This window comes from Ipomoea triloba, chromosome 3 (assembly GCF_003576645.1).
Source record: "Ipomoea triloba cultivar NCNSP0323 chromosome 3, ASM357664v1".
In the NCBI taxonomy this organism is placed as follows: domain Eukaryota; kingdom Viridiplantae; phylum Streptophyta; class Magnoliopsida; order Solanales; family Convolvulaceae; genus Ipomoea; species Ipomoea triloba.
Window position 1 is genome coordinate 18352352 of NC_044918.1, and position 25498 is coordinate 18377849.

Here is a 25498-nt window from a genome sequence, read left to right on the forward strand (position 1 = left end):
TATATAATGATTATGTGTATTATAGATAATGAATTCCCTAGAGTCATTCGCGTCCGCGTTCGCATCCACTAACATCTGTGTATTTTGTGTCAATATTCTGTGTATTCTGGGCAAACATTCTGTGTATTCTAGACAAACGTTCTATGTATTATAGATAATGATTATGTGTATTATAAATAATGAATTCTCTGAGTCATTCGCGTTCGCGTCCACTAACACTAAAACGACGTCGTTTTACGTACGTGGTGCACATTGCTATGTGCACCGTGGTGCAGGGTATAACGATTGTGAAACTTGTGGATCCTCCCTCATTCAAGACCATTGCACAGGTCCCCGAAAATTAGGGGCCTAATTTGTGTATATAAAAAATTTATATATATACTATACCTGCTCAATCATTATTGCATGGACTATGGTCTACACAGCTGTGTGGACCATAAATCAAATAATGCACATTCAGTATAAAAATAATGTACATTTAGTATAAAAATAATGTACATTATATTTAGGGGATGTACATTATTTGTGTACTGAATGTACATTATTTTGTATAATGTATACTTAGTACAAAAATAATGTACATTTAGTACATTAAAAATGTATATTTTGTTATGGTCCACATATCACCGTGTAGAACATGGTTCACACAATAATTTGCCATACCTGCTATATAGAATATAAATAATTTTGATTTTACAATTTTGAGGCCTAATTGTAAAAAAAAATAATAAAAAGTTATATATATACACCATACATACAATACTCAATATTAATCCCTAAACCCTAAGGCCCGTTAAAACTGTTTTCTGTTTTTGTTTTCTAATTTTTCATTTCTCATTCTCCGTTTTTTGTTTAGAAAACTTGTTTACTATAACCTCCGTTCCATTTTATTTGTTTGATTCGTTTAACGAGACTTGATTGGAATTATTTTTAATCTAATTTCTCATAATATTAAATTTAACATATATATATATATATATATATATATATATATATAGTAATGATCAGGTGCGGCCGTGCTCTCCCATGCGGCCGTATGATTCACACCACTCAATGTTACGAAATACAAGATCCGAGTTGAGTCTGTCTGGAACGGTATAAGGCGAGTTGTTGGTTTACAATATCCTAGCACCTAATTCGGTCGACTGGACCGAGTTAACGGCCGACTACGGCGAATTTGGCCGAGTTAACTCAGAAGACGCGGAAAGTAATTTTTTTTTTTGAACGATAAACGACATTAATAAACATTAGAAGCAATTACAACAAGGTTCAATGGAATGTAAAGCCATTCCATACAATCTGACATAGAACTAAAGTTTCTAGCTAAGATAGTAAAACTTAAATTTGCAAATTGTGTTACAACAGAGTTTTGATCCTTAGAGAACCTTAAAGCTTTTATCAAATACTTGATGGCCTTGTCGAATGTAGACAAGTTGACCTCTAAATGGAACAACTTGCAAACCACCTGAGTCTTTATCTTCGTACTGAAGTTCATTGACATTTTTCCCAACTGAAGGTACATATCCGGTCTTGTGTTGATTGGTTCATCAGTGGGTATCCTACCAACTGAACTGATGTTCAGAGAAGGTGTATTTCATTGTCAACTATTTCGCCCAAGATGAGTAGCACAAAAGCCATGACCATACCTATATTGATGGAATAAGGGTCAAATAGGCCACTGAACTACACGTCAAAATGCAATTGGGTTCCTGCTACACAAAATCATACAATTTGATCCAAAATGACTTGTTTTACCTGCTTTGGTTACCAATTTAAAAAATAATATTTAAAAATAATATTTAAAAATAATTTTAAATAAAATAAATAATTAAAATTAAAATTAAAATTAAAAAAAAAAAACACTCCCCATCATAGACGAATCGTCTCCGGCGGGTTCGTCTCCATGGCTGGAGACGAAGGTCATCGTCTCCGACCACTCCATGTCCAGGGAGACGAAGAACCTTCATCTCCTAGCCATGGAGACGAACCCCCCCGGGAAAGTAAAGAGAGGGAAACACTCGTTGAGAGGGAAACCACAATAAAATGCAAAAATGCAGAAGGAAACAAAAGTGCAATAAATGCATAAGGAAATAAAAAGAGGGATAAAGCGATGGAGACTGGCGAGGGAGAAGGCGGAGGTACGGTGTCGGATGGCGGCGGTGCAACGAGTGGTGGAAGAGAGACGGCTGCGGTGCGACGAGTGGTGGAAGAGAGACGGCTGCGGTTGGTCCGAGATCTGGGAAGGAAAAGGGAGATGGTGAGCAGCTGCGGTGGGGAAGAAGGTGCGATGGGGGAAGGACGGAGAAGCTTGTTGCGGTGTGGAAGCTTGGCGGAGGAGCCGCGGCGGTGGTGGAAGGCGGAGCAGCTATTGCGGCGGCGGAAGGCGAGGAAACTGCTACTGGTGGTGTTGACGGCGGAGGTGCGATGATGACCAAGATGAAGAGTGCAGGCGCCGCCCCCACTTAACTAGCGGAGGCGGCGACCGCCGGAAGAAAACAGGATGTTTAGAGAGAGATTAGGGTTTGACTGTTCATTTCTTGGACACCATCACATAATACATTGTTAATTTGTCAAGACTAGACAACACACTTGACCATCATCGAGTGCAAGGGACGAGCAAAAGTCTACTCGACTCCCCAAAGATGAAAGTAAATTATTAACCCATTTTCTCCCCCATCTACGTTATATTCAGATCTGAGAAGAGAACCGCAATACACTTGGCCATTTCACCTCCGTCTTCTTCAGATCTGCCGTTGCTGACGGTGCTCGCCCGCCATTACCATTCACCTCCGTGGCGACAACGACCGGTCGGCTGAGAGCTCTGCAACATACACCTCCTCTCCACCATTTTAGCTCTCCTCCTTCGTTCGTACGGCTGTGAGGTAAGTTTTATTTTTTAAGTTTCAGCTCTCCTCCTTCGTTCGGAGGAGAAAGAACCTTTAATCTTGAAGAACCGTGTTCCTTTTGCGGATATCAGAAATTTAATTTTCTTGTTATTTGTTTTACAAATAGTTGAATTAGATCCACTTTGCGTTGCTCTGTTTATCGTAGCCTGTCTGTTGCGTGTGAAGTGTGTGTGAGCAAATTAGTTAAGTTTGTTTTTCTTCGTTGAGTGATGGATCAGAAGAATCTATTTCTATCAGCTTGTTTCATGGACAATTCTATGTTTTAGGTTGTTTTATGGTGCACAGAGTCTCGAGAGCAAAAATATATACTTGAAGAAGAGCACTCGGACAAAATAAATTACAGATAGTTCGTTTTAGTTTTAGCCCAAGATTGCCCCGGCTTGCTTCATGTTCCCTGGACAGGATGATAAAAATTTGGGATGTTCATAATGTAAGCCAAACTATCTCTTAGCTTTTCAGATCATATTGCCTGCCATGTTCGAATCTCAAACTTTTTTCATCTTAGAACAAATATTTGATTGATAATTCTGTTAATTAATACAGTCAGGCCAGTCAATTCGAACCTTTACTGGGCATTCTGCCTCCGATATCTCAGTAGACTTTCATCCAAACAAGGAGGATCTTATCTGCTCCTGTGATGATGTTAGTGCCATACGATATTGGACCATAAAAAATGGTGGTTATGCTGGAGTTTCAAAGGTATAGAACACAGGGTTTATGTGCTGATAAATTTTATAAGGTCATTTTTTTTTTCTTCAAAAATTCTGTTTTCCGAAATCTCAGGTTTGTGCAAGTCAAGTCAGGTTCCAGCCCACCCGAGGAAGGTTTCTTGCTGCAGCAGTATGAAACGGTGTATCCTTGATAGACGTCGAGACTACCCAAACCTGCAGATACCCTTTGAAGGCAAGATGAAATTTATCACATTTCGATCAACCTACTCTTTAAATGGTTTTTTTCCCAAACCCGATATTTCTGAAAATCTAACTGCCATTTGTTCATCTTTATGACAGGGACATGTATCAAATGTGCAGTCTGTTTGCTGGAGCTCCTCCGGGGAGTATTTAGCATCTTTGAGTGAGGATTCTGTTAGAGTGTGGAAAATCGATTTTGGGGGAGACCAAAAATGCATGCACGAGTTAAGTATAACAGGAAAAAGACTCCGCACTGGGGGCACTATTTTTTTGTTTTGTTTTTATGGAGTGAATACAAGAAGTCAATTTACAAGACCAGGATGGCGAAGAAGAAATCAGTGGCATAACTAATTAGTCAAATGTTGCATGTCCTGCACTAATATTTGGCACTAACTAATTAGTCAAAGAAAACATTGTTAGTGCCAAATATTAGTGCGGGACATGCAACATTTGACTAATTAGTTATGCCACAGATTTCTTCTTCTCAAAGGGCAGTAGCTTGTTTACACTCATCCTGCTTTTGTAAAGTGCCTTCTTGTATTCACCCCATGTGAACTCATTGTATAAGCTTTCTTCTCCTTCCTCCATGAAACAAGATAATGGTGCTATCTTTTCACTCAAAATGGTCCTCCAAAGAAGATCATTGACAACCTACGCTCCATACTGTCTACCAACACTCTGTGTTTGACACTCTTAAATCTCCCATTACTCATCACCTTCCACCAAAATTCAATTACTAATTAAATAAATGTAATGTCATAATCTATATTAAATTAGTTTATTTACAAATGGGAGATTTAAGAGTGTCAAACACAGAGTGTTGGTAGACAGTATCGAGCCTAGGTTGTCAATGATCTTCTTTGGAGGACCACCTCTGAGTGAAAAGATAGCACCATTATCTTGTTTCATGGAGGAAGGAGAAGAAAGCTTGTACAATGAGTTCACATGGAGTGAATACAAGAAGTCACTTTACAAGAGCAAGATGGGTGTAAACAAGCTGCTGCCCTTTGAGAAGAAGGCATAACTAATTTGTTGCATGGCACAAATTTTATGTTTTTGATGTTATGTTTACAAGTTGAAGGAAAACTTTTGAGACCTTTCAATACCTTCAACATAATATATATAATAATGTTTATGATGGAATAAAACTGTGGACTTTGTGCGGGACTTATGTGCATTTTTGTTATTTTTAAATTATCTGTATGTACTTTTCAAATAAATTACAGGAATTAAATAGGCATGCATTTGTAGCTTAGCTTCTTAAGTTTGAAATTTCTCTAATGATCTTTGCGAATGTATGTAGCTTCAATTTCTAGAATAGATTCTTTAGACAATTTTTTAAATTCCTCAAATCTTTTCATTGCAATGATAAACTTGTTGTTTTTCTCATACTAATAATCACTCTTTTTCTATGTGAAATTGCCAGATTTTCTTGACAGTGGTGTATTTACGTAATATGGCAATCGACTTTACAGTAACAAAAATTTGCTACTTCCTCAGTTGAATCCTTCTTGGATCTTGTAGGTGATGATGCTTGTTGGCACTGGGTGTTGTGTTGTTCTTGAAATTGTCCTCTTATGAACTTTTAGAATTTCCTGACAATATTACAAATTGTGCAACACAGTTGGAAAATCAACCTCTCATTGCATACTAACCCTGATGTTGAAGCTAAGGTTGTTTTGCTACCAATGTTAGTTGTGGCCCTTAGCTTTCTTCATTTTCTTCATCATCCTTAGTCTTCATCTTGAATTTGTAGGATTCAAATCACTAAATAACTTGTATATATGTTTAATTTGTAGTGTTTTGAGATCCCTTTGATCACTCATAGTCATGCCACTGCCATGTCCCAACTAGGTAGTAATCCGTTTAGTAATTTGAGACATTTCTTTTTGGCTAATTTCCTTAAGTTTGACATGCATTTCTCCAATGATCTTTATGAATTAGCTTCTATGCCAATAATATATTCATTAGATAACATTTTCAAATCCACAAACCTTTTCATTGCAGTAGTAAGCTTGTCATCTCTCCTAGCTAGTCATCGCTTTTTCCTATATTCATGATTTCATGCCAGATTATTTTGATAGTTGTGCATTTACGTACTATGGTCAAAAAAAATATTTAAATTATATGCATGCGGTTAACATATGACTTTAATTAATAAATAGTTAATACCATTCGTGGTCTTTCAATTTTCAAATTAAAATTTAACCAGCCGCAATCCTCCTGAAAGGGCAATGGCCTGGGTGATTGAATTTGATAGTATGACATTTTCCTAAGTATATGCTTAAAAATAAAATAATAGCTGAAGGATTAAAAATTATAAGTATTCAGATTTATAAGTATTCATCAAGATGTGATGGGAATTTCTAATATTTCTACAAAATTATAATTTTTTTTTTAAAAAAAACTCTTTATTTCAAATTGTGTAAGATATGACTAACGAAATGAATTTTCTTTTTAGGAATATGACGCTATGAAACATTTGAACGTGATAATAATAATGAGTGGGATAAGATATCATTGTAAATTGAGCAGCGTTAGCTAAAATTCAATATCATTTCTTACCCCCGATAGACTGACAATCATAATACTAAAAAATACTACATATAAAATACTTTGACCGCTTAAACAAATTACATTATTTAGAAAAATAAAAATTAGTATAATTGTGTAAAATAATTGGGGAATAAAGTATGATATTTTCCTAAGTATATGCTTTTTAGAGTAAAATAATAGCTGAAAGAATTAAAAATAAAACTAGTAGTAGTTTGGTTCGATTAGATTATGGACAAGCAGGGATTGATTTGAAATTTATAAGTATTCATCAAGATGTGATAGGGCTTTCTAATATTTCTGCAAAATTATAAAATTATAATAAAAAACAACTCTTTATTTCAAATTGTTGTAGATATGACAAACGAAATGAATTTTCTTTTTTACGAATATCCATGACATTATGTAACACTTGAATATGATAATAATAATGAATGTGACAAGATGTTGTTTTAAATGGAGCGTTATCTAAAATTAAATATAGTTTCTTACCACCGACAAACTGACAATCATTATAATTTAAAAAAAAAAAAACTCTTTAGTTTAAATTGTTGTAGATATGACTAACGAAATGAATTTTCTTTTGAGACATATGATGTTATGAAACATTTGAATGTGATAATAACAATGAATGGGATAAGATATTGATGTAAATGGAGTGTTAGCTAAACTTAAATATATAATTTATTACAACCGACAAATCGACAATCATAATACTAAAAATAAAAATAAAAATGAAAAAAATACCAAAAAGAAAAAGGAAAGAAAGAACTAACTAGGAATTGAATCAACAATTAAATATTTTCTTTATTTTGTTATATATATGTGAGTGTATTTGTGTGGTGCTAATTGGCACAAAAATTGTCCATTTCTAAAACATATACTTAGCAATTAATTCGATGCATTATTGATGAAATTTGAAAGACTCAATATGACAAATGAGGGACATTAGTAGTATGGTTACGTTATAGATGGGACAACCGGTGTGTTTCCCAAATCTAATAAGGCGTTTCCCAAATCTAATAAGGAATAATAGTTTGTTGTAAACAGAATCTTTAGAGTTAATACCTCCAATGGTCCTCCGAGTATTAGTGATTTACCAGGTGTGGTCCCTCGTCTTTAAAACGACTACCAGACGTCCTTCTAGTTTAAAAAAATTACCTCCCGAGGTCCTCCGTTAAGTTTGCTGTCAAAAGGGCGTTAAATATAAGGGCAAAACTGTCTTTTCACCTATATTTCTTCCTTTTAAGCCTTCGTTCACACTTCACAGCCTAGAATGTTGGATTAATCTGCTCCTTTCACCTATATTTCTTCTTGTGAATTATTAATGAATTTTTCATTATTTCTGTACTGTGGATTGGATTAATCTGCTCCTTTCACGTCGGCGTCGCAAAGGACGACAAGCTCTTCAGCTATCTTGAAAAGCCCTCTTCTCCTCTTAGAGAATGTTACCTTGCTTGGCTGCAAGTTGTCGATCTTTTTTATCTTTATCTTCTTCCGAGTTATGATCGCTAGTGCTTCTCAATCGACAAACCAAAATTAAACCAACTTCGGCTTCACTTCTTACAACCTTAGCTTGATTTCCTCAAACTACAAATTAGCGTGGGGAGCAAAGGAGAGACAGGCGAACAAAATCTCTTTTCCCAGTACGTACGAAAACGAAGAAACAGTTGTAATAAACTATTGTTTTTAGCTAAATATAGCAGACAAAAATGCAGTAGCTTGGAGAAACCCTATGATGAAAAATTCCCAGTTTAGATATGGTGGAAAACTTCAGAAAAATTGTGGCCAATAATCGGAAATGAACGTGATGAGTTTTTCTTCTGATCTTATATTACTGGGTATGGAATTTTTGGGAGTGAAGAGGAAGGTGAGGCTTCTCGATCTCAATAAAAAAAAATCCTTCTTTTGGAACTTGTCCGTGGGAAGCTCTTTTTTTTTTTTTTTTAAACTCCAGAATGATCAATAGAAATAATAAAGGGGCATAGGTATTCCTAATATAATAACATGAAATACTAGCATATTATTGGTGAGCACACGTATCTACATATGCGGACAAGTCCAAGGTGTGATGAATCACATATTAGCAGTTGTTTCTCTGCTCTCCTCCAAAGAAATAGTCTATTCTTCTCCAGCAAAATCATTATCCCAGGTGAGAAAAAGCATGCAGTTGCACTCCTTCCTCTCTCTCATTGGTACACAAGGACAATTTCAGAAGCCTTGATCAACTTCTGCAGTTTTATCATCATAGTGCCTGCAGGGGCAAAGTGGTGCACCCAATGTATCGCTGTGTTCTGCCAATCCCTTGATAACAACTACAGTCACCCCTTTATCCATACAGAAATATATTCCCAACTTAGGAGCATACCATACTGCTCTGAGAACTTCCTCATAATTTCAATAGATTTCTCAAATGGCTCTGCACTGGCAGCGAAGGCAACATGGCAGCAGTGAGTGGAAGAAGATGACCTAGTCGGAGGAGCAGAGAAGGGGGAGATGGGAGATGCCGAATCCGACATTGTAGGAAGTGGAGGTATGAAGAACGCTCATGGCGGCGAAGCTTTTCCAAACTCAATTTGGGGGAAAGAGTGGTCAGCTAACAAAGAAATTAAAGTAATGGCGAAAGGACATCTTTGCCCTCCCACTTAACACCCTTTTGACAGAAAAGTTAAAAGAGGATCACAAGTGGTAACTTTTTAAAACTTGGAGGACGTCCGCTGGTGTCGTTTTAAAGACGAGGGACCACACCTGGTAAATCGCTTTGAAGACCATTGGAAGTATTAACTCGAATCTTTAATATAATATAGCATATTATTTAGGAAATTTTTTTATTTTCCCTAAATAATAAACACATGGTATTACATTTTTATTTTCACAAGTTCACACAAAGGGAAGAATGCTAAAAAACGAAAACAGAAAAAATTGCATACCTGCAAACAATAACCAACGTTGAAGAACAAAGATCACTTGTGGGTCTGTATGCTCTCCAAATCCAATCAGATCTCCACCGTTCATCCCAGTTTGGAGCTCCGAGCAGGGCAGATAATGGTTTACCCTAAACCAACAATCACTTTTTCTCATCCCTTATTATTCTGCCTTAACACATCCTTTGATTCAATCTTAAACCCCTCAGATATCGATATCTCCAAAACGGCAAAACCTGAGGGAGTGTTTCTCACAGTCCCAACATAGTCTTTCACAAGGCACCTATATGCAATTTGCATAAACAGTATATCATATCTTTACAAGCCTCCCCCAATAAATATTTTTATAAATTAATTAAATAAATGAAGCTAATTAAGATAGTTTAAGAAAGATTTGTTAATTACCTGAAAAGTTGAGAGTTGCTAGGAATGGTGATGGAGTTGTGGGTGGATAGGAAAAGGTATTCAAAAATTGGGAACCTACATCAAACCGGTTTTTCCGATATGGTGGCGGTTGTTTTCTGGAAGAGGAGAACGGCGGGTGCAGTCCTATGGCGGCGCCGGTGGCGGGTCTGACTGCGAGACGTCGGCGGCGGATGGTGGCCTTCGGCGATGATGGTCGCGATCTGAGCGGCGTCGATGGTGGTCTCGGTCGGCGATCGAAGTTGGCAACGCGGACGTCCTTCGGCCTGATCGGAGGTGGCTCCGGCCATGGCGGTGGCCGGCGACCTCTCTACTTTTTCAAGCGACGATCTCCGGCTCGATCGGAGATGGCGGCTGGAGGACCTTGGCCGTGTCGCTTGCGCTCTCCCCAGAAGGCGCTGTGACGGAGAGACAACGTCGAATTCCGGTTGGCTCGACGGCAAGCGGGGGCTGGGTTCGGTGAATAGCGTGACCCTCCGCGTCTCTCTATCTCGCGTTTCCCCCTCTCCTTTTTCTTTGCTGTTGCGCATGATTTTAGGGGTTGTATTCGCCCAAGAGTTTTAAAAACTTTCAAATATTTTTTTTTTTTTTTTAATGAGAAAGGTTTTTATTAGAAGGAAGAAGAGAGTCTTGTAGAGGAGAAACCTCTACTGTCATACAACAGAGCCATTCTAACAGCTGATGGCAAAGAATTAAAAGTAGAATAAAGAGAGGAGCGAGAGAGAGAGCAACCAAAAGAAGCTAAAGCATCAGCAACCGTGTTAGCCTCCCGGTAAGAATGTGTGATCGTAGCATTCCAATCGGAGAGCAAATGACGAATGATGGCAATAGAGGAACGGAGTCTCCATGGGATTGGAGCTTCGCAGTTAAGGATGAGGTTGACCAGTACCGAAGAGTCCACTTCAATGCTTAAAGGTTTCTGGGCTACCAAGTCACACCATCTCATGGCAAGAGCAAGAGCTTTAGCTTCTGCCTCTAGAGCGCAGGAAGCTAGAATAGGAAAAGTTAACGTTGCTACAAAACCGCCTTGTGAATTCCGAAGCACTGCCCCACCTCCACTAGAAATCGTGGAGAAAGAAGCATCAGAATTTAACTTCAAACGGCCTGATGGAGGGCGAAGCCATTTAATCCAAAAAGTTTTCTTAGGTCTCGGAGATGCAAAGAAAGCCACAAAACCTAAGTCAATAAGCCTACTATCTGAAGCACTATCCTGCCGGAACGGATGAGCAATTGAGAGGTCAAAAAAATCGCGTTTCACCTCTCTTATGATGCAATCACGTGAGTAATGTCCTCCTTCATGAATCAAAAAATTATAGTTTTTCCACAGAGACCAAAGAACAAAAACCGGAATGCAGTTACGAATGCAAAGTGAAACATTACCCATGCTTGCATGTGAATTTTCTGAAAGATCTGCTAGCCACCATAACTAGCAGACAGAGCGTACTGAGGTGGCGAGGCTAAGGTTGATGTTCAAAAGATTAGCAAAAAATTTCCAAATATCCTTAGCGTATGAGCAATGCCACATACAATGTTCTAGAGTAGCACTTTGATTCCATCAAAAAGGGCAGACAGAAGGGAGATTGAAACCAAACTTTTGAACACAATCTGGGAAAGGAAGGAATCGATGAAGCAGAAGACAGATTTTTTGAGCGGAATTGTTTTTGACCAGATTCGTGAAGAAGACAAGGTGATACATCTTGATGGTCTAAAAAGGTCATAGGCTGTGGCTAGAGAGAAAGCACCTGAGGACGAGGGTTTCCAAATCATTGACCAGATTCGTGAAGAAGACAAGGTGATACATCTTGATGGTCTAAAAAGGTCATAGGCTGTGGCTAGAGAGAAAGCACCTGAGGACGAAGGTTTCCAAATCAAATCCCCTGCTAAGAACATTGAGTTATCATCCACTGTAGCTGAAACAGCTTTTGGGCTTGTTTGGTTAATGGCGGATCCGCCATTTTCAGCGTTTTGACCAAGATTAAAACGCTGAAAACCATGTTTGGTTAGTGGCAGTTTGGAGCAATAGATTCGCTCCAAACCGCCAAAGTGCAACACGCTGCAATCTGCAGCGTGTTGCAATGGCGTTTTGGAAGTTTCCCAAAACGCCCTTCACACTTTATAATAAAAAAAAAAAATTAAACTAAGGGGGCAGAGCCCGCCTCCTGAAATCAAAATGGGAGCCTTGAGGCTCCTTTCCTCACTTATCCCACCGATGTGGGATAAGTGAGGGTTTAGGGAATTAGGGGAGCCGCTGTGAGCGGCTCCCCTTTTCTTCTTTTTTTTTTTTTTTTTTTTGTTTTTTTTAAACATTATTATTATTATTGTAAAAATTATTAAATCTCTTTTTCTTTTTATTTTTTTTATTTAAAAACATTATTATTATTATTATTATTAAATTATTAAATATATGTATATCCTTTTGGTCATTTTACATGTTAACCGCTAATCTAAACAGTTAATTTTACCAAACATCTTTTTACAAACCGCTAATGTACTTCGCTGGTCAAACTCGCTAATACAATCCGCTATTTGATAACCGCTAACACAACCCGCTACCGCTAACTACTAACCGCTAATAACCAAACAAGCCCTTTATCCTACGCCAAATTGTTGAATCAGATCTTTTAGGTGGTAAGTCGGAAGTTGGGTGAAGGGTTTGCATGTAGTCACTCCATAGAGTACCTCCTTTTCTGTATGAAAACCATAGCTTAGCATCAAATGCCAATTGCATAGCTGGTAGATATCTGAAACCCATCCCCCCTTCCTTTTTGGGAAAGCACAATTTATACCAGGAAGCCCAGTGCCTTTTTGTTTTTTCCATTATTTGAACCCCAGAAGAAGTTAGCTAACCGTTGTTCAATGGCATGGATAATCCCCTTTGGAAATTGGGTGGATGCCAAGGAGTATAGAGGAATTGTGGAGAGAACATGATTGATAAGGATGATTCGTCCTCCGGGTGTAAGTAATTTCCTCTGCCAGCCCAACAAACGTTTGTCAATCCCTTCAAGTATATACTGATAAAAAATGATTCTGTTTCTTCCTCTGAATAATTTAATTCCAAGGTATTTGAATGGAATGGAGGATTGTTGCATTCCCAACTCGCAAGAGATTGTTCCGACTCTAGTTAATGAGGCATGTTTTGAGGTAACAAAGAAGCTCTTGGAGTAGTTAATCTTTTGACCAGAAGCTCGCTCATATCCTTGGAGGGTATCTTTCAGATTGTGCATAGATTTTCTGCTTCCATTTGCAAAAATGAGTATATCGTCGGCAAAAGCAAGATGAGAAATGATCGGGCATGCGGGGGAAACACCCACCTACGGCTGAATCACTCCAACCCCAACCTTTCTTACTAATGCTCTGGATAAACCTTCTGAAGCCAAAATGAATAGAATAGGCGAGAGAGGGTCGCCTTGTTTCACACCTCTTGATGGTCTAAAAAAACCACTACTCACCCCATTGAAGGACAGAAAAACGAGTAGTGGTTAGAATGTTCATCACCAGAGCTACAAAGGACGATGAGAAACCAAATTTAAGAAGTATAGCACGCAGAAAAGGCCATGCTATACGATCAAAAGCTTTCATCATATCCAGCTTGATAGCTACATTACTTCCTCGGCATCTCTTGTCAATTGATTGGATAAGTTCCATGGCCATAAGAACATTATCTTGGATTGATCTTCCCTTAACAAAACCTGATTGTTCTTGAGAAATTAATTTTGGCAGGATGTTTCGCAATCTGGTTGCTAAGATACGTGTGAAAACCTTGCTAACAAATGAGCAAAGGGAGATCGGCCGGAAGTCCGCAAAGCTTTCTGGATTTGATTTTTTTGGAATGAGCACTAGTTGGGCACTGGCTATAGCCTGTGGGATTGGTACACCTGCAAAGAATTCAAGAACTGCTAGATGGAGATCAGTTTTAATGATGTCCCAACAACAGCGAAAGAAAGAGCCCGAGAAACTACCCGGTCCAGCAGTGCTATCTGGGTCTAAATTCCATATAGCAGATTTCACTTCTTCAAGAGAGATCCTGGAGTGGATATATTGGTTGTCATCTGCAGAAAGAAGGGTTGGGACATATTCTAGAAGTTCGTTGATGTCTGAGCAATCTTCTTCTTGGTATAGGTTCGTGAAATAATTCACAGCTTCTTTTTGGATTTCTTCTTGTTCCGTAATAATATGACCAGAAGAGTCTCGCACTCCACAGATTCGTTGTCTTCGGATTCGGTCTTTAACCGTAGTATGAAAGAAAGATGTATTGGCATCTCCTTCTCGTAACCATTTAATCCGAGCTTTTTGTTTCCAGAAAATTTCTTCTTGTCTCAATGCTTGAAGAAGGAGAGCTTGTTCACGATTAAGATTTTCTCGTCTCGCTTCATTTTGCTCCTCTTCGAATCTAGATTGAGCTTCTGAGACAGCGTCTTCAGCTGCCTTTGACTCTATCAAAAATGTTCCCAAACACCGACCAATTCCATTCTCGAAGATTCACTTTCAGTCTTTTAAGTTTGACAGAAAAGGCCCTCATTCCAAAACTTTCAATCGGTTCCTGCCAATTATTTCTAACAAAGTCATAAAAATCCTTGTGAGAAATCCACATTTTCTGGAATCTAAATTGTTTGGGGGTTGACAGTTGTGTGTTGATGCCAGAGAAGATTACAGGTGAATGATCTGACGATGTTCTATTAAGAAGGATGCCTGTAACTCCCGAAAAGAAGTCCCGGAATTCTGGATTAAGGAGAAAACGATCAAGCTTTTTCCATACTTGACCCGAAGATCGGTTTCCCGTCCAAGTGAACTGTCCTCCAAGAGTGGGAAGATCAAGCAGAGAGTGTGATGAGATAAAAGAAGAGAAGTCTGCTATTGATCCTAATTCTGGTATTGCATTGCCTTTGTATTCTTCTATTGATGCAATAACATTGAAATCTCCTCCAATGAGAACTGGGATTGATGTAGAGAGGATGGTGTTCAACTGGGTCCATAGTACTTGTCTCTCACCTCTACTGTGTTTAGCATACACAGCTACAAATTCAAAAGTGAAACTCCACGGTAAGTAACAAAGTCGGCAATGAATAAATTGGTCGGAGTCCAAGATAACATCAAGATGAAAAGAGTCCTGCCAGAAGAGCCATAATTTACTGCGGTTTGAACAGAAAAAGGAATGAAAACCAAGATTTCTTGAATAATTATCAGCTTGATCACACGAGAGAAAAGGTTCCATAATTGCTAAAAGGGAAAGTTTTTCACGTTGCACAATTCTTCGGAGTCTACGACGTGAAGACAATAGACCCATGATATTCCATATCATTAGCTTCATTTCCAACGATGAGGAAAGGAAACCTTTGAGAGAGTCCCATCCGCCAATCTGGTAGTAACGGAGGGGATACTAGTCGAGTAGTCCTTCCTTGGTCGTCGTTTTTTTCCTGTGACCAGAATGAAACTGTCATCTGGGGTATCTTCATTAAGGAGGTTTAAAAGTTTCCTTGAGATGAGTTTACTGTCATTCTTCCAGGAGTCAAGCAAATCTTTAGAGAAATGTTTGCTGACTTGGATCTGCTCTCCTTCTGATAGATGACCAAGAGAGGATTCTTTGTTTATATTAGGGATACTTTGATCATCTATGAGGGTCCTGCCGAGAGTGGGTCTTGATGAGAGATCAAGGATATCTTGAGCTGTGCTAAGAGAATTTGTTAAGGGTGGTTCTGCGTCCACAGTCTGCAGATTCTGGAATATCCTCATGGTCGAGTGAGGAAGGTTTGGGGTCAGGGTCATCTTCAATCAGGGGAAGGAACCGCAAGATTCCGTTGGGGATCTACCTTTCTCCATCTTTTTTTAGGAGGTGCCACGGTAGTGGGTAAGGGTGCTGTAGTTTGTTCTGATGTCTGGGTTTTGGAAAGAGGGATATGAGGTTGTTTCTGATGGCGGTTGCAAACATCTCTCAAATGGCCAAATTTTTGGCAATCAGTACAATAATCTGGTATGAACTCATAAGTTATAGGTTGAGAGAAACCACCATACTCACCATTGTTAATCCAAACTACATCTGGCAATTGTTTTGAAACATCCAATTCCACACAAATTCTTGCTACCGATGGGCGATTATGGGAAAGAGTTGAAGAGTCTACTTTAAGAGGCTTACCTATCAAATTTGCAATAGCGAAAATTGCCCTTTTATCTTGCAGGTGAGCTGAGAGACCTTCCAACGCAATCCAGACTGGGACAACTGGGGATTGATATCTGGTCTGAAGTCTGGCGACCATTTGAAGACTTTCATTTGAAATCCATTGATTGTCCAAGATTTACGGAGCCAACATCTTTGGAAGTCGTCTTCCCGGTCAAAGTTGAGGAGAAAGTGTTTCTGATCTATGAGTCCGATGGAGCAGACTCCCCCAAAACCGATAGCATCAAAGGATTTTCGAAACAGCGACCATGGGGCAATTTTCCAATCAAAGCAAATTTGTAACTTTGAGCAAGAAGTTCAACTTCGAACTTCTTGCTCCGAGAAAGAGATCGCCAGCATACCTTTGAATCGTTCAGGAGGCTTGAGTGAAATAGAGCTAGAGGAAGGCGATGAGAGTATGTCTGCAAAAGATTTGGGGAGAGGGAGGGTTGTGGCCGCCTCCGGCGGCACTGCCATTGTTGAGCTGCTGAGCACTCAGATTTCTTAGAGAGAGAAAAAGTTTTTTTTATTGACTTTTGTAGAATTTTGGTTGATTTTTCTATAATCTTTTGAATATTCATCAACTCTATAAATATCTATAGGACAAACATTTATAAACTTTTAAAAACCTTTTCATATTATAAAGTTAACAAAAGTCATTAAAACACTAAATTGCTGAATACACCCTTACAAATATTTCATAACTTCTATTAATATATTATTTATAATTTTTTTTTACAAAATTATATTTTATAAATCATAAATAAATTTAAGCATTGTAAAAAATAAAAAAAATAAAAATTAAATCTCTAAAAAAAGTCAACTTATATATATATATATATATATATATATATATAATTAATAAACATAAAAATTATATTAATTAAATAAAAAAATTTACAAAATTTTAATTGATTACTTTTGCTGCAACCAGCAGCAACTTGAATTGCTGCTGGTTGCAGCAGAAGAGCTCTGCTGCGAACTGCTGTTCGCAGCAGATTTTTGCTGCGACGCAGCAATTTTGTTTTTGCTGCGATCAGCAGCAAGAAATTCTTGCTGCTGTTCGCAGCAAAAAAATTTATTCTAAACATGAGTATATAATTTTTCATAGTAATATACCGTAAAATTGTGATGAAAATTTTGTGATAAAAAAATTTGTAGAGAATCTTTAAAAGTTTAGGGTTGGAGGGTTGGATTTCATCTATTTATATTAATGAAGAAAAAGTCTATAAAAATCTTATTCTGACAGAGTTTATGAAAGTTAATAACTTTTTGAATACCAATAGACTTTTAACAACTCTATCAAAGTCTGAATCTTATGTTAGTCGTCCATTTTAACTTTCAATATGATTAACTTTCAATACTAAAAATTAATTAACCTTATGTTAGTCATCCATTTTATAAGTTGGACCATGGTTTAGGGTGTAATGATTGCAAAATTCACAAGCATGTCATTGACAAGTAACATAAAACGATGTCACTCTAATCATCAATGCAGTATCTGTTCATATCACCTCCTCCACTGAGGCTCAAACATACAATCTCTCATATAAGAGAGCAACTTAGTGCCACTAGACCACAAGGTCCCTGGTAACACCATCATGTTTAATCCTAATCTTATTTCAAAAGTTAACTAGTTGTGATCTTTAAGTTAGTTTTAGCCTTTTCAACCGTGTAAATTAGGAACAAAGTAGTCCTTAATGCTTGAAAATGATTAAAAGTGACTAGGTGTCACACTATACTCGGAGGGCTATAGTCTACAGATTACATTAACTCTTTTTTTTTCTTATAAAATGATATACATGCAGTTAAGTGTTTTTTTTTTTTTTGAGTACTACTAACTCTATTACAATGTAGTATCTGTTTATGGCTACATTCTCAACATACTGAAGCACAAAGAATCAAATACATGCAGTTAAGTTAATTACAATCATATTGAAATACAATAATTTGACAATAAAGATATATTATTATAATTATTATTGTTGTTATATGAATCCGATCTATATCCCGTAATTGATAAAGTGTCCCAAATGTCAAATTGAAACTTGCTCACACAAGATTGCTTGCCCGCCCTAGATGATCTTTTTCTGACAAGGTCTACTTTTAAAAATTTTTAAATAATATAAAATAAATATTTAATACATTGTGCGTAACATCAAAATAAAAACCATTAATATTGATATGCTGATCATAACAAATCCGCTCTAATTCATCATAATGACAGTAATTGTGTATTTTATTTCTTAATACATACTCTAATTTCTACGCTTCTAAAGCTTCCACTTTGCCACTATCAACTCCATCAAGTGGTGTGCCTCATCACCACTGGTTAGGGCATTGGCATTTTCAACGACGACTGAATTGAAACGAACCATCTCCAAGGCCTTGTCTGTGTGCTTAAGCTTAAGCTTACGGTACTCTTTCCATGTTATGGGGCGATACATGGAGAAATCACCGCTCTTGATGAATTTAAGTGGCGATGAAATCTTGACATCACTTTTCGGACCAAAGAAATAGATAACGGAGATGCGGTGATGGGCCTCACTCACAATGGCCCGATGTAATACGTTTTTGCACTGTCCATTAGAGTACATGTGCAACATGTCACCGACATGAACGACGATTGCATTGGAAATGGGCTCCACGTCGACCCATTTGAGATTGGGCCGATACACTTGGAGGGCTCTATTGGTTTTGCTTTGGTATAGTAATGTTATAAGAGATGAGTCTGTGTGTGGGATCATGCCCAATGCACGGGCTGGGTCTGGGCAATTCGGGTACGAGTTCAACTGTAGGGATGTTTCCATGCTCTTGGGCTCAAACCATTCCACATCTTCACGAGATATGCCCAATGATTTAAATATTAAAGAAGTTATCTTTTTAGCCAGGCCCCTCATTTGTTCTTGGTAATCCTCAGTCACAGTGCTGAAACAGAACACATTTACCATATAAACAATTAATTATGGTTAACACGAGACATGATAATTTTTTTTTTTTTCAAAAGTGTAGAAGACATAATTGCGATATGTAACACTGTAAATAATCATGAGTAGTTTTAAAAAAAAAAATACCAGAAAGGGGTGTAATCTTGAGGCCAAACCCGGCGTGCAAACTCCAACGGCGATCCGGACAGGGTGAAACCTTCCATCCACATGAGAGTGTTAAAACAGGGTGAAACCTGGATGATGCCGTAGCCGTTGGGGCTGTCCGGCGAGCGCAGAGTGAGGAGCTTCTCCTCCCTCGTCAAATCAAAGAAGCGGCGAACCTGATGCTCCATTTGGGCAAGAAGCTCCATTGGAACCCTGTGGTTGGTGACCTGAAAAATACCCCAATTTTCACAAGCCATTTTTATCTTCTCCACGGCTTGCGGGTCCTCAAGATCGATCAAGGGAACAGATTCCTCGCTTGAACAAGAGTTGTTGATGTAGAGGGAGTCGAGCCTCCAGGTGTGGGTATCGGGAACTTGGACGACATTTTTGAAATCCATGGGGACCAGATGATCCAGCTCTGTTGGGCTCATGGTTACGTTCAAAGCAGTGATCGAAGAGAAAGGCGATATGATAATAGAAAAGAGAAAAGTTAAGGAAAGAGGGCTATTATATTGTTGCAGGTTTTTTTTCTCAAATGAAGAAACATCTCAATTTATATATACTGTTCCACACACTACATCTTTCCGTTACATTCTTAAATTTTATTTTCTAAATAAAGATATTTCTTTCCGTCGTTCTTAAATTTTATTTTCCAAATCAAGATATTCCTTTCCATTAGGTTCTTAAATTATTTTATTTTTCAAATAAACATATTTATTTCCGTTACGTTCTTAAATTTTGTTTTACAAGTAAAGATATTTGTTTTAGTGACGTTCTTAAATTTTATTTTTCAAATAAGGATAATTCACTCCTTTACGTTCTTAAATTTTATTTTCTAAATAAAGATATTTCTTTCCGTTACATTCTTAAATTTTATTTTCTAAATAAATATATTTCTTTCCATTACGTTCTTAAATTTTATTTTCCAAATCAAGATATTCCTTTTCATTACGTTCTTAAATTATTTTATTTTTCAAATAAACATATTTATTTCCGTTACGTTCTTAAATTTTGTTTTACAAATAAAGATATTGTGCATTTTCCACATTTAGTCATATTCTTTTAGTTTTGTCATATTGCATCCCTGACTTTGAACAACTTTCACTTTTAGTTCTCGACTATTGTGACATTGTCACATTTAGTCTTATTATTTTAATTTTGCCATATTACACCCATGACTTTCATCAACTTCCACTTTTAGTCATTGACTATTATGTTATTATTGCCACATTTAGTCATATTGTTTTAATTGTTTAATATTACATCCATACCTTTCACAAAAAATTCCATTATTTACCTTTAGAATTGACAAATAACAAAGAAAAAAAAATCCTTGCACATATAGTAACTCATATTTCAAACACATAAGAAATATCGTAAATATCAAAGGATGTAATACCGTAACTCATAGAATTATGAGTTACGATATGTATAAGGATTTTTTCCTTTGTTATATGTCGATTTATGAATATCACTGTGTTTCAATATTGCAACTCATATTTTTAACAGTAAAATAATGGTATTTTTAACGGAAGATTAATGGTGGCAATACAATGAAAAATCATGGATGTAATATGGAAAAATTAAAAGAATAGGACTAAATGTGGCAATGCCATAATAGTCGAGAACTAAAAGTGGAAGTTGCTCAAAGTCATGGATGTAATATGACAAAATTAAAATAATAGGACTAAATGTGGTAATGCCATAATAGTCAGAGACTAAAAGTGAAAGTTGTCAACATCAAAGATATAATATGACAAAATTAAAAGAATATGACTAAATGTGGCAATGCCATAATAATCGAGTACTAAAAGTGAAATTTACTCCTTTTTTAAGTTACAATCTTAACTTTTATTTTTCAAATAAAGATATTGCTTAAATTATATATTGTCTATCCCACGGGATTTTTATCAGTCTTTCAATTACATTTTTACAGGGCGTTTGGTTGGGATGAGTGAATTAGAGAGGAAAAGAATTGTAATTTTGTGGAAAATAAATAAAGTGGAATAAAGTAAAAAAAAAAAACTCGAATTATAATTTTTGTTAGGGGGGAATTGAATTCTTGAGAATGTGAAAGCAAGAAGAGGCATAAAGACTAAAATGTCCTTTTACAATAATAATAAAGAATAATGGTCAAATAAGTCATTCAATTACACAGTAAACAACAATTGGGCCATTGGATTAAAAAATGGAATAAGGCCAAAATTGAGCCATTAAACGTAACCTGAAAGTGTAATTAGGCCATTGAACCAAAAAAAAAAGTGCAATTAGGCCACTGAACAATCCAAATGTATGCAATTTCACCTGATAGTAGGTTACCATGCATTTTTTAGGCTACTTGCTTACGTGGACGGTGAGTTGGCATTTTATTTTAAATAAAGATATTTCTAAAATTATATAGAGTTAATTCCAGCAATGGTCCTCCGACTATGTTGATTTTCCAAAATTAGTCATCGACTTTTAATTTGGACAATTTAGGTCCCTTGACTTTCAAATTGTTTCCAATGTTAGTCCTTTCGTCAAGTATTGGTTAAGTTGAGGTCAAATGAATGGCTAAATTGTCTGTTCACATGTTTAACGTATTATTACTCGTATTTCTCTTGTCCTATATGTTGTATATATGAATATAATCTCAGCCGAAGTCTCAATCGAAGCCATATAATTTCACTTGAAGTTTCTTGGACTAAGATTATATTCATATATATAGCGTATAGGATAGGAGAAATACGAGTAATAAACTAATAATACACTATACAAGTGAACGGACAATTTTACCCCTTCATTTGACCTCAACTTAACCAAAATTTGACGAAAGGACCAACATTGGAAAGAATTTGAAAGTCAAGGGACTTATATTGTCCAAATTAAAAGTCGGTGACTAATTTTGAAAAATCAATATAGTCGGAGAACCATTATTGGAATTAACTCAATTATATATTATCCCTCCCACGAGATATTTCTCATTCTTTTTACGTCCTTAAATTTATTTATTTTTGAATAAAGATATTACTTTCAATTATGTTTTTAACTTTCATTTTTCAAATAAGGATACTTTTTCTCATTTTTTCATTTACTTTCTTAAATTTCATTTTTTTTTTCAAATATAGATACTTTTTTTGTTCTTAGATTTTATTTTTTAAATAAAGATATTTCTCAAATTATATTTTCCCTCCCACTAGATCTTTATCATTCTTTTAATTACATTCTTAAATTTCTTTTTCCAAATAAAGATACTTCTTTGTTCTTTCAGTTATGTTATTAAATTTTATTTTTCAAATAAAGATATTCCTCAATTTATATATTGTTCATCCCTCTCAGATCAATAGATATTTCTCATTCTTTTAGTTACGTTCTCAAATTTCATTTTTCAAATAAAGATACTTTTTTTTTTCAGTTACATTTTTAAATTTTATTTTTTCAAATAAAGATATTTCTCAAATTATATTTGTCCATCCCATGAGATCTTTCTCATTCGTTTAGTTACGTTTTTAAATTATGTTTTTCAAATAAAGATACTTCTTTTTGCTATATTCTTAAGTTTTGTTTTCCAGATAATAATATTTCCTTTCGTTACGTTCTTAAATTTTATTTTTCAAATAAAGGCACTTCTTTCGGTTACGTTCTTTATTATTATTATTATTATTATTATTATTATTATTATTATTATTATTATTATTATTACTTTCAAATAAAGATGCTTTTTCAAACTTATTATTTAAAGAAAGAAAATGCTTATTGGCTATCCTCAATAGTGTGAGATTTTTGAGAAGTTTTTACAAGTGTGATTAAGAAAGAGAAAATGGGATGAAAGATAAAATTAAAAAAAAAAAGATCAAAACAAAACAGTTTAAAAAACAAAAAACCGCAGTCATTATACCGTGGACCATGGTCCACAATGCATTGTGGACCATGGGTCATAGTTGATACTGCAGTTGTGTTGGACTGATACTGCAGTTGCGTTGAAAGGATACTGCAGTTGTGTTGAATGGAAACTGCAATTGCGCGGAACAGAGGCCGTGTCATCCATCTGGAACTGCAGTTGTGTTGAACGGATACTGCAATTGTGTTGAAAAGATACTGCAGTTGTGTTGAACGGATACTGCAGTTGTGTTGAACGGATGAACGACCTCTGTTCCGTGCAACTGCAGTTTCTTTTCAACACAATTGTAGTATCTTTTCAACACAACTGTAGTATCCGTTCAATACCAGTCGTTAGACCGTGGACCATGGGTCATGGTTGATACTGCAATTGTGTTGAATTGATACTGCAGTTGTGTTTAAAGGATACTGCAGTTGTGTTGAAAGGGAACTACAGTTGCGCGGAACAGAGGCCGTGTCATCCATCTGGAACTGCAGTTGTGTTGTAAAAGATACTATAGTTGTGTTGAAAGGATACTGCAGTTGTGTTGAACGGGTGAACGGTCTCTGTTTTGTGCAACTACAGTTTCCTTTCAACATAACTGTAGTATCTTTTCAACACAACTGCAGTATCAACTATGATCATGGTCCACAATATAATTTGCGATTCAATACAACTGCAGTATCAGCTATGATCATGGTCCACCATGCATTGTGAACCATAGTCCACAATATAATTTGCGAAAAAACCGTGGCGCATCTCTAAGCTTCACGCGAGAAAAATGCAGCAAGCCTCCCAAACATGCGGACCCCAAAACGCGGACAAAAACCCCATATTTGCAATGATGACATCACAATTTCTCTCTAATTCCTCTCCCACATCCACCTCAATCATTTTGCCTCAAAATCTTATCCAAAAACCATTAATGTATACAAGACCTTACTCTTCCTAATTTTTCTCCTCCTAAATTCTATCTATGACATGACTTATAATCATTGGATTCCATGAATGGGCTTATCCCATCAACTTTTAATGAAAAAGTAAAGTAATAATCAAACAATAATGTCATGCTATGAGGGAATTGAAATTTTGAGGGGAGAGTTTTTAGAGGTGAATAACAGTATTCTTTAAGAAAGTTTTTTTTTATTGGGATAGCCCAGCTAAGGTGATGATACATCTTGATTGAGGTAACTCCAGTTAAGGTGATGTGACATCTTGTTTAGTAATTACAAAGTTTCAAGTTTGATTATTCATAAAAATTGTCTATTGTCTTTCTTCTTTAGAGCCGGTCAGCTATGGACAACTTACGTTGATTTACCTCTTTATAGGGGCTATTTGGCAAATAGCGGATTGTGTTAGAAGGTTTCACTAGCTAATAGCATTAGCTGATTGTAGAAAGATGTTTGGTAAATTACCTATTAGCTGATTACATGCAAAATGACCTATAAAGGTATATGCCTTGTTTGGTAACATAGTTAGCTTATGAGCCAAATTTGGCTTATTTGGTCACTATTAGCTTATAGCCCTGTTTGGTAAATAATTAGTCAATCAGCAAATTTTGACTTATTTGACCACTATTCGTTGTTTGACTTGGTTTAAAAATCAATATAAGTGTTTGGTTAATAAGTTTTTGGAATAAGGTTCAAATTGGCCACTGGACGTAACCTGAAAGTGCAATTAGGTTACTAAACTAAAAAAAAAAAAAAAGTGCAATTAGGCCATTGAACACTTCAAATGTGTAGTGGAAGACTCCTTCTCCATTGATTTGAGACACAAATATATTATTATGTCTTAACAAATTCTTCGTGGATTCTGGTGGATAACTTAGGGCATAGTCGAAATCCCATTCTGGTGAATTCGTTAACAAATCCCTTAAAAATCAAATAGAAAAAATTATATCTATATTAATTTCTTTTATATATTTTAGTAGAAAAAAATGTCGAATTTCCTAAAAATTACTTACAACACAGAAAATTATTTTTTACCAATGTTAAGAGTAAAAATTAGTGTTTTAGCAGAGTTCTATAACTTTGAACTAATAGGCTACTTATCTTTAGCATATATCGTTTTTATCCCTTTGAAAGAAGCTTTCAGACTTCATAATCTCTCTGCATGCAAACCTTGATCTGCTCTAATTATTGTCGGGGCAGGGATCGGTTTTCCCCATCGGGAGCGGGTTGAATTGCCATCCCTAAATGTGGGCTTTCGAATCCCACTTGAAGTATGTATGTGAAAAAAGAAAACTTTATTGCTACATTATATTTATATTATAGTATGTTGTACAATATGAAAATATATATATACTTTATTTTATAGGATTGCGAGTACTGCTATAATTATGCACATTAATTGCTACAATGGTTACTTATTAATAAAATTTATTTTTAAATTGGACCGTGGTTTACACAGCTGTGTAGATCACAGTCCACACAATAATGATTAAAGTCAACTCATATGGCGGAGTTGGCACGTATTGATACCTAAGTGTTGGCTCAACTAAATTTGCTCAAAATTCAATCAAATTATATTGTGGTCAATGGACCGCGAATAAATATTCGTTTTTAGCATACTGAATGTTCAATTTTAATATACAGAAACTTAACTGTTTTTATAGTATAAAAAAAAGCGTTCAATACACCAAAGATTAATTAACTTTCAATATACTACAAATTAATTAAC

At 36.2% G+C, this 25498-nt stretch overlaps 2 protein-coding genes and 3 long non-coding RNA genes across 5 annotated transcripts; 2 read left to right on the top strand and 3 right to left on the bottom strand.

Moving 5' to 3' along the window:
• Positions 1–1211: 1211 nt before the first annotated feature.
• On the bottom strand, positions 1212–2267 carry LOC116011861. Its single transcript, XR_004097102.1, has 2 exons — positions 2143–2267; positions 1212–1646 (listed from the first exon to the last, which is right to left on the bottom strand). It is a non-coding gene; the product is annotated as an uncharacterized LOC116011861 (long non-coding RNA).
• On the top strand, positions 1873–2622 carry LOC116011857 (dynein assembly factor 3, axonemal homolog). The gene is made up of 2 exons (XM_031251275.1): positions 1873–2156; positions 2189–2622. Exons 1-2 carry the CDS (start codon positions 2111–2113, stop codon positions 2464–2466), a joined length of 324 nt encoding a protein of 107 aa, XP_031107135.1. The 5' UTR covers positions 1873–2110; the 3' UTR covers positions 2467–2622.
• Positions 2623–3916: 1294 nt separating this feature from the next.
• Positions 3917–5729, top strand: LOC116011860. Its single transcript, XR_004097101.1, has 2 exons — positions 3917–4041; positions 5244–5729. It is a non-coding gene; the product is annotated as an uncharacterized LOC116011860 (long non-coding RNA).
• A 1423-nt stretch (positions 5730–7152) lies between these two features.
• LOC116011859 lies at positions 7153–10286 on the bottom strand. Its single transcript, XR_004097100.1, has 2 exons — positions 9700–10286; positions 7153–9577 (listed from the first exon to the last, which is right to left on the bottom strand). It is a non-coding gene; the product is annotated as an uncharacterized LOC116011859 (long non-coding RNA).
• Positions 10287–18141: 7855 nt separating this feature from the next.
• On the bottom strand, positions 18142–19426 carry LOC116013008 (gibberellin 3-beta-dioxygenase 1-like). The gene is made up of 2 exons (XM_031252672.1): positions 18943–19426; positions 18142–18796 (listed from the first exon to the last, which is right to left on the bottom strand). Exons 1-2 carry the CDS (start codon positions 19389–19391, stop codon positions 18142–18144), a joined length of 1104 nt encoding a protein of 367 aa, XP_031108532.1. The 5' UTR covers positions 19392–19426.
• Positions 19427–25498: the final 6072 nt, after the last annotated feature.

Bases quoted from the DNA above. Each gene is read 5' to 3' on its own strand.
- LOC116011857 (XM_031251275.1), top strand. From the start codon at position 2,111: ATGGAGACTGGCGAGGGAGAAGGCGGAGGTACGGTGTCGGATGGCG. The intron at 2,157-2,188 runs GCGGTGCAACGA...AGAGAGACGGCT, and splicing joins AGGTACGGTGTCGGATGGCG to GCGGTGCGACGAGTGGTGGA.
- LOC116013008 (XM_031252672.1), bottom strand. From the start codon at position 19,391: ATGAGCCCAACAGAGCTGGATCATCTGGTCCCCATGGATTTCAAAAAT. The intron at 18,797-18,942 runs GTATTTTTTTTT...GTTCTGTTTCAG, and splicing joins CAAGATTACACCCCTTTCTG to CACTGTGACTGAGGATTACC.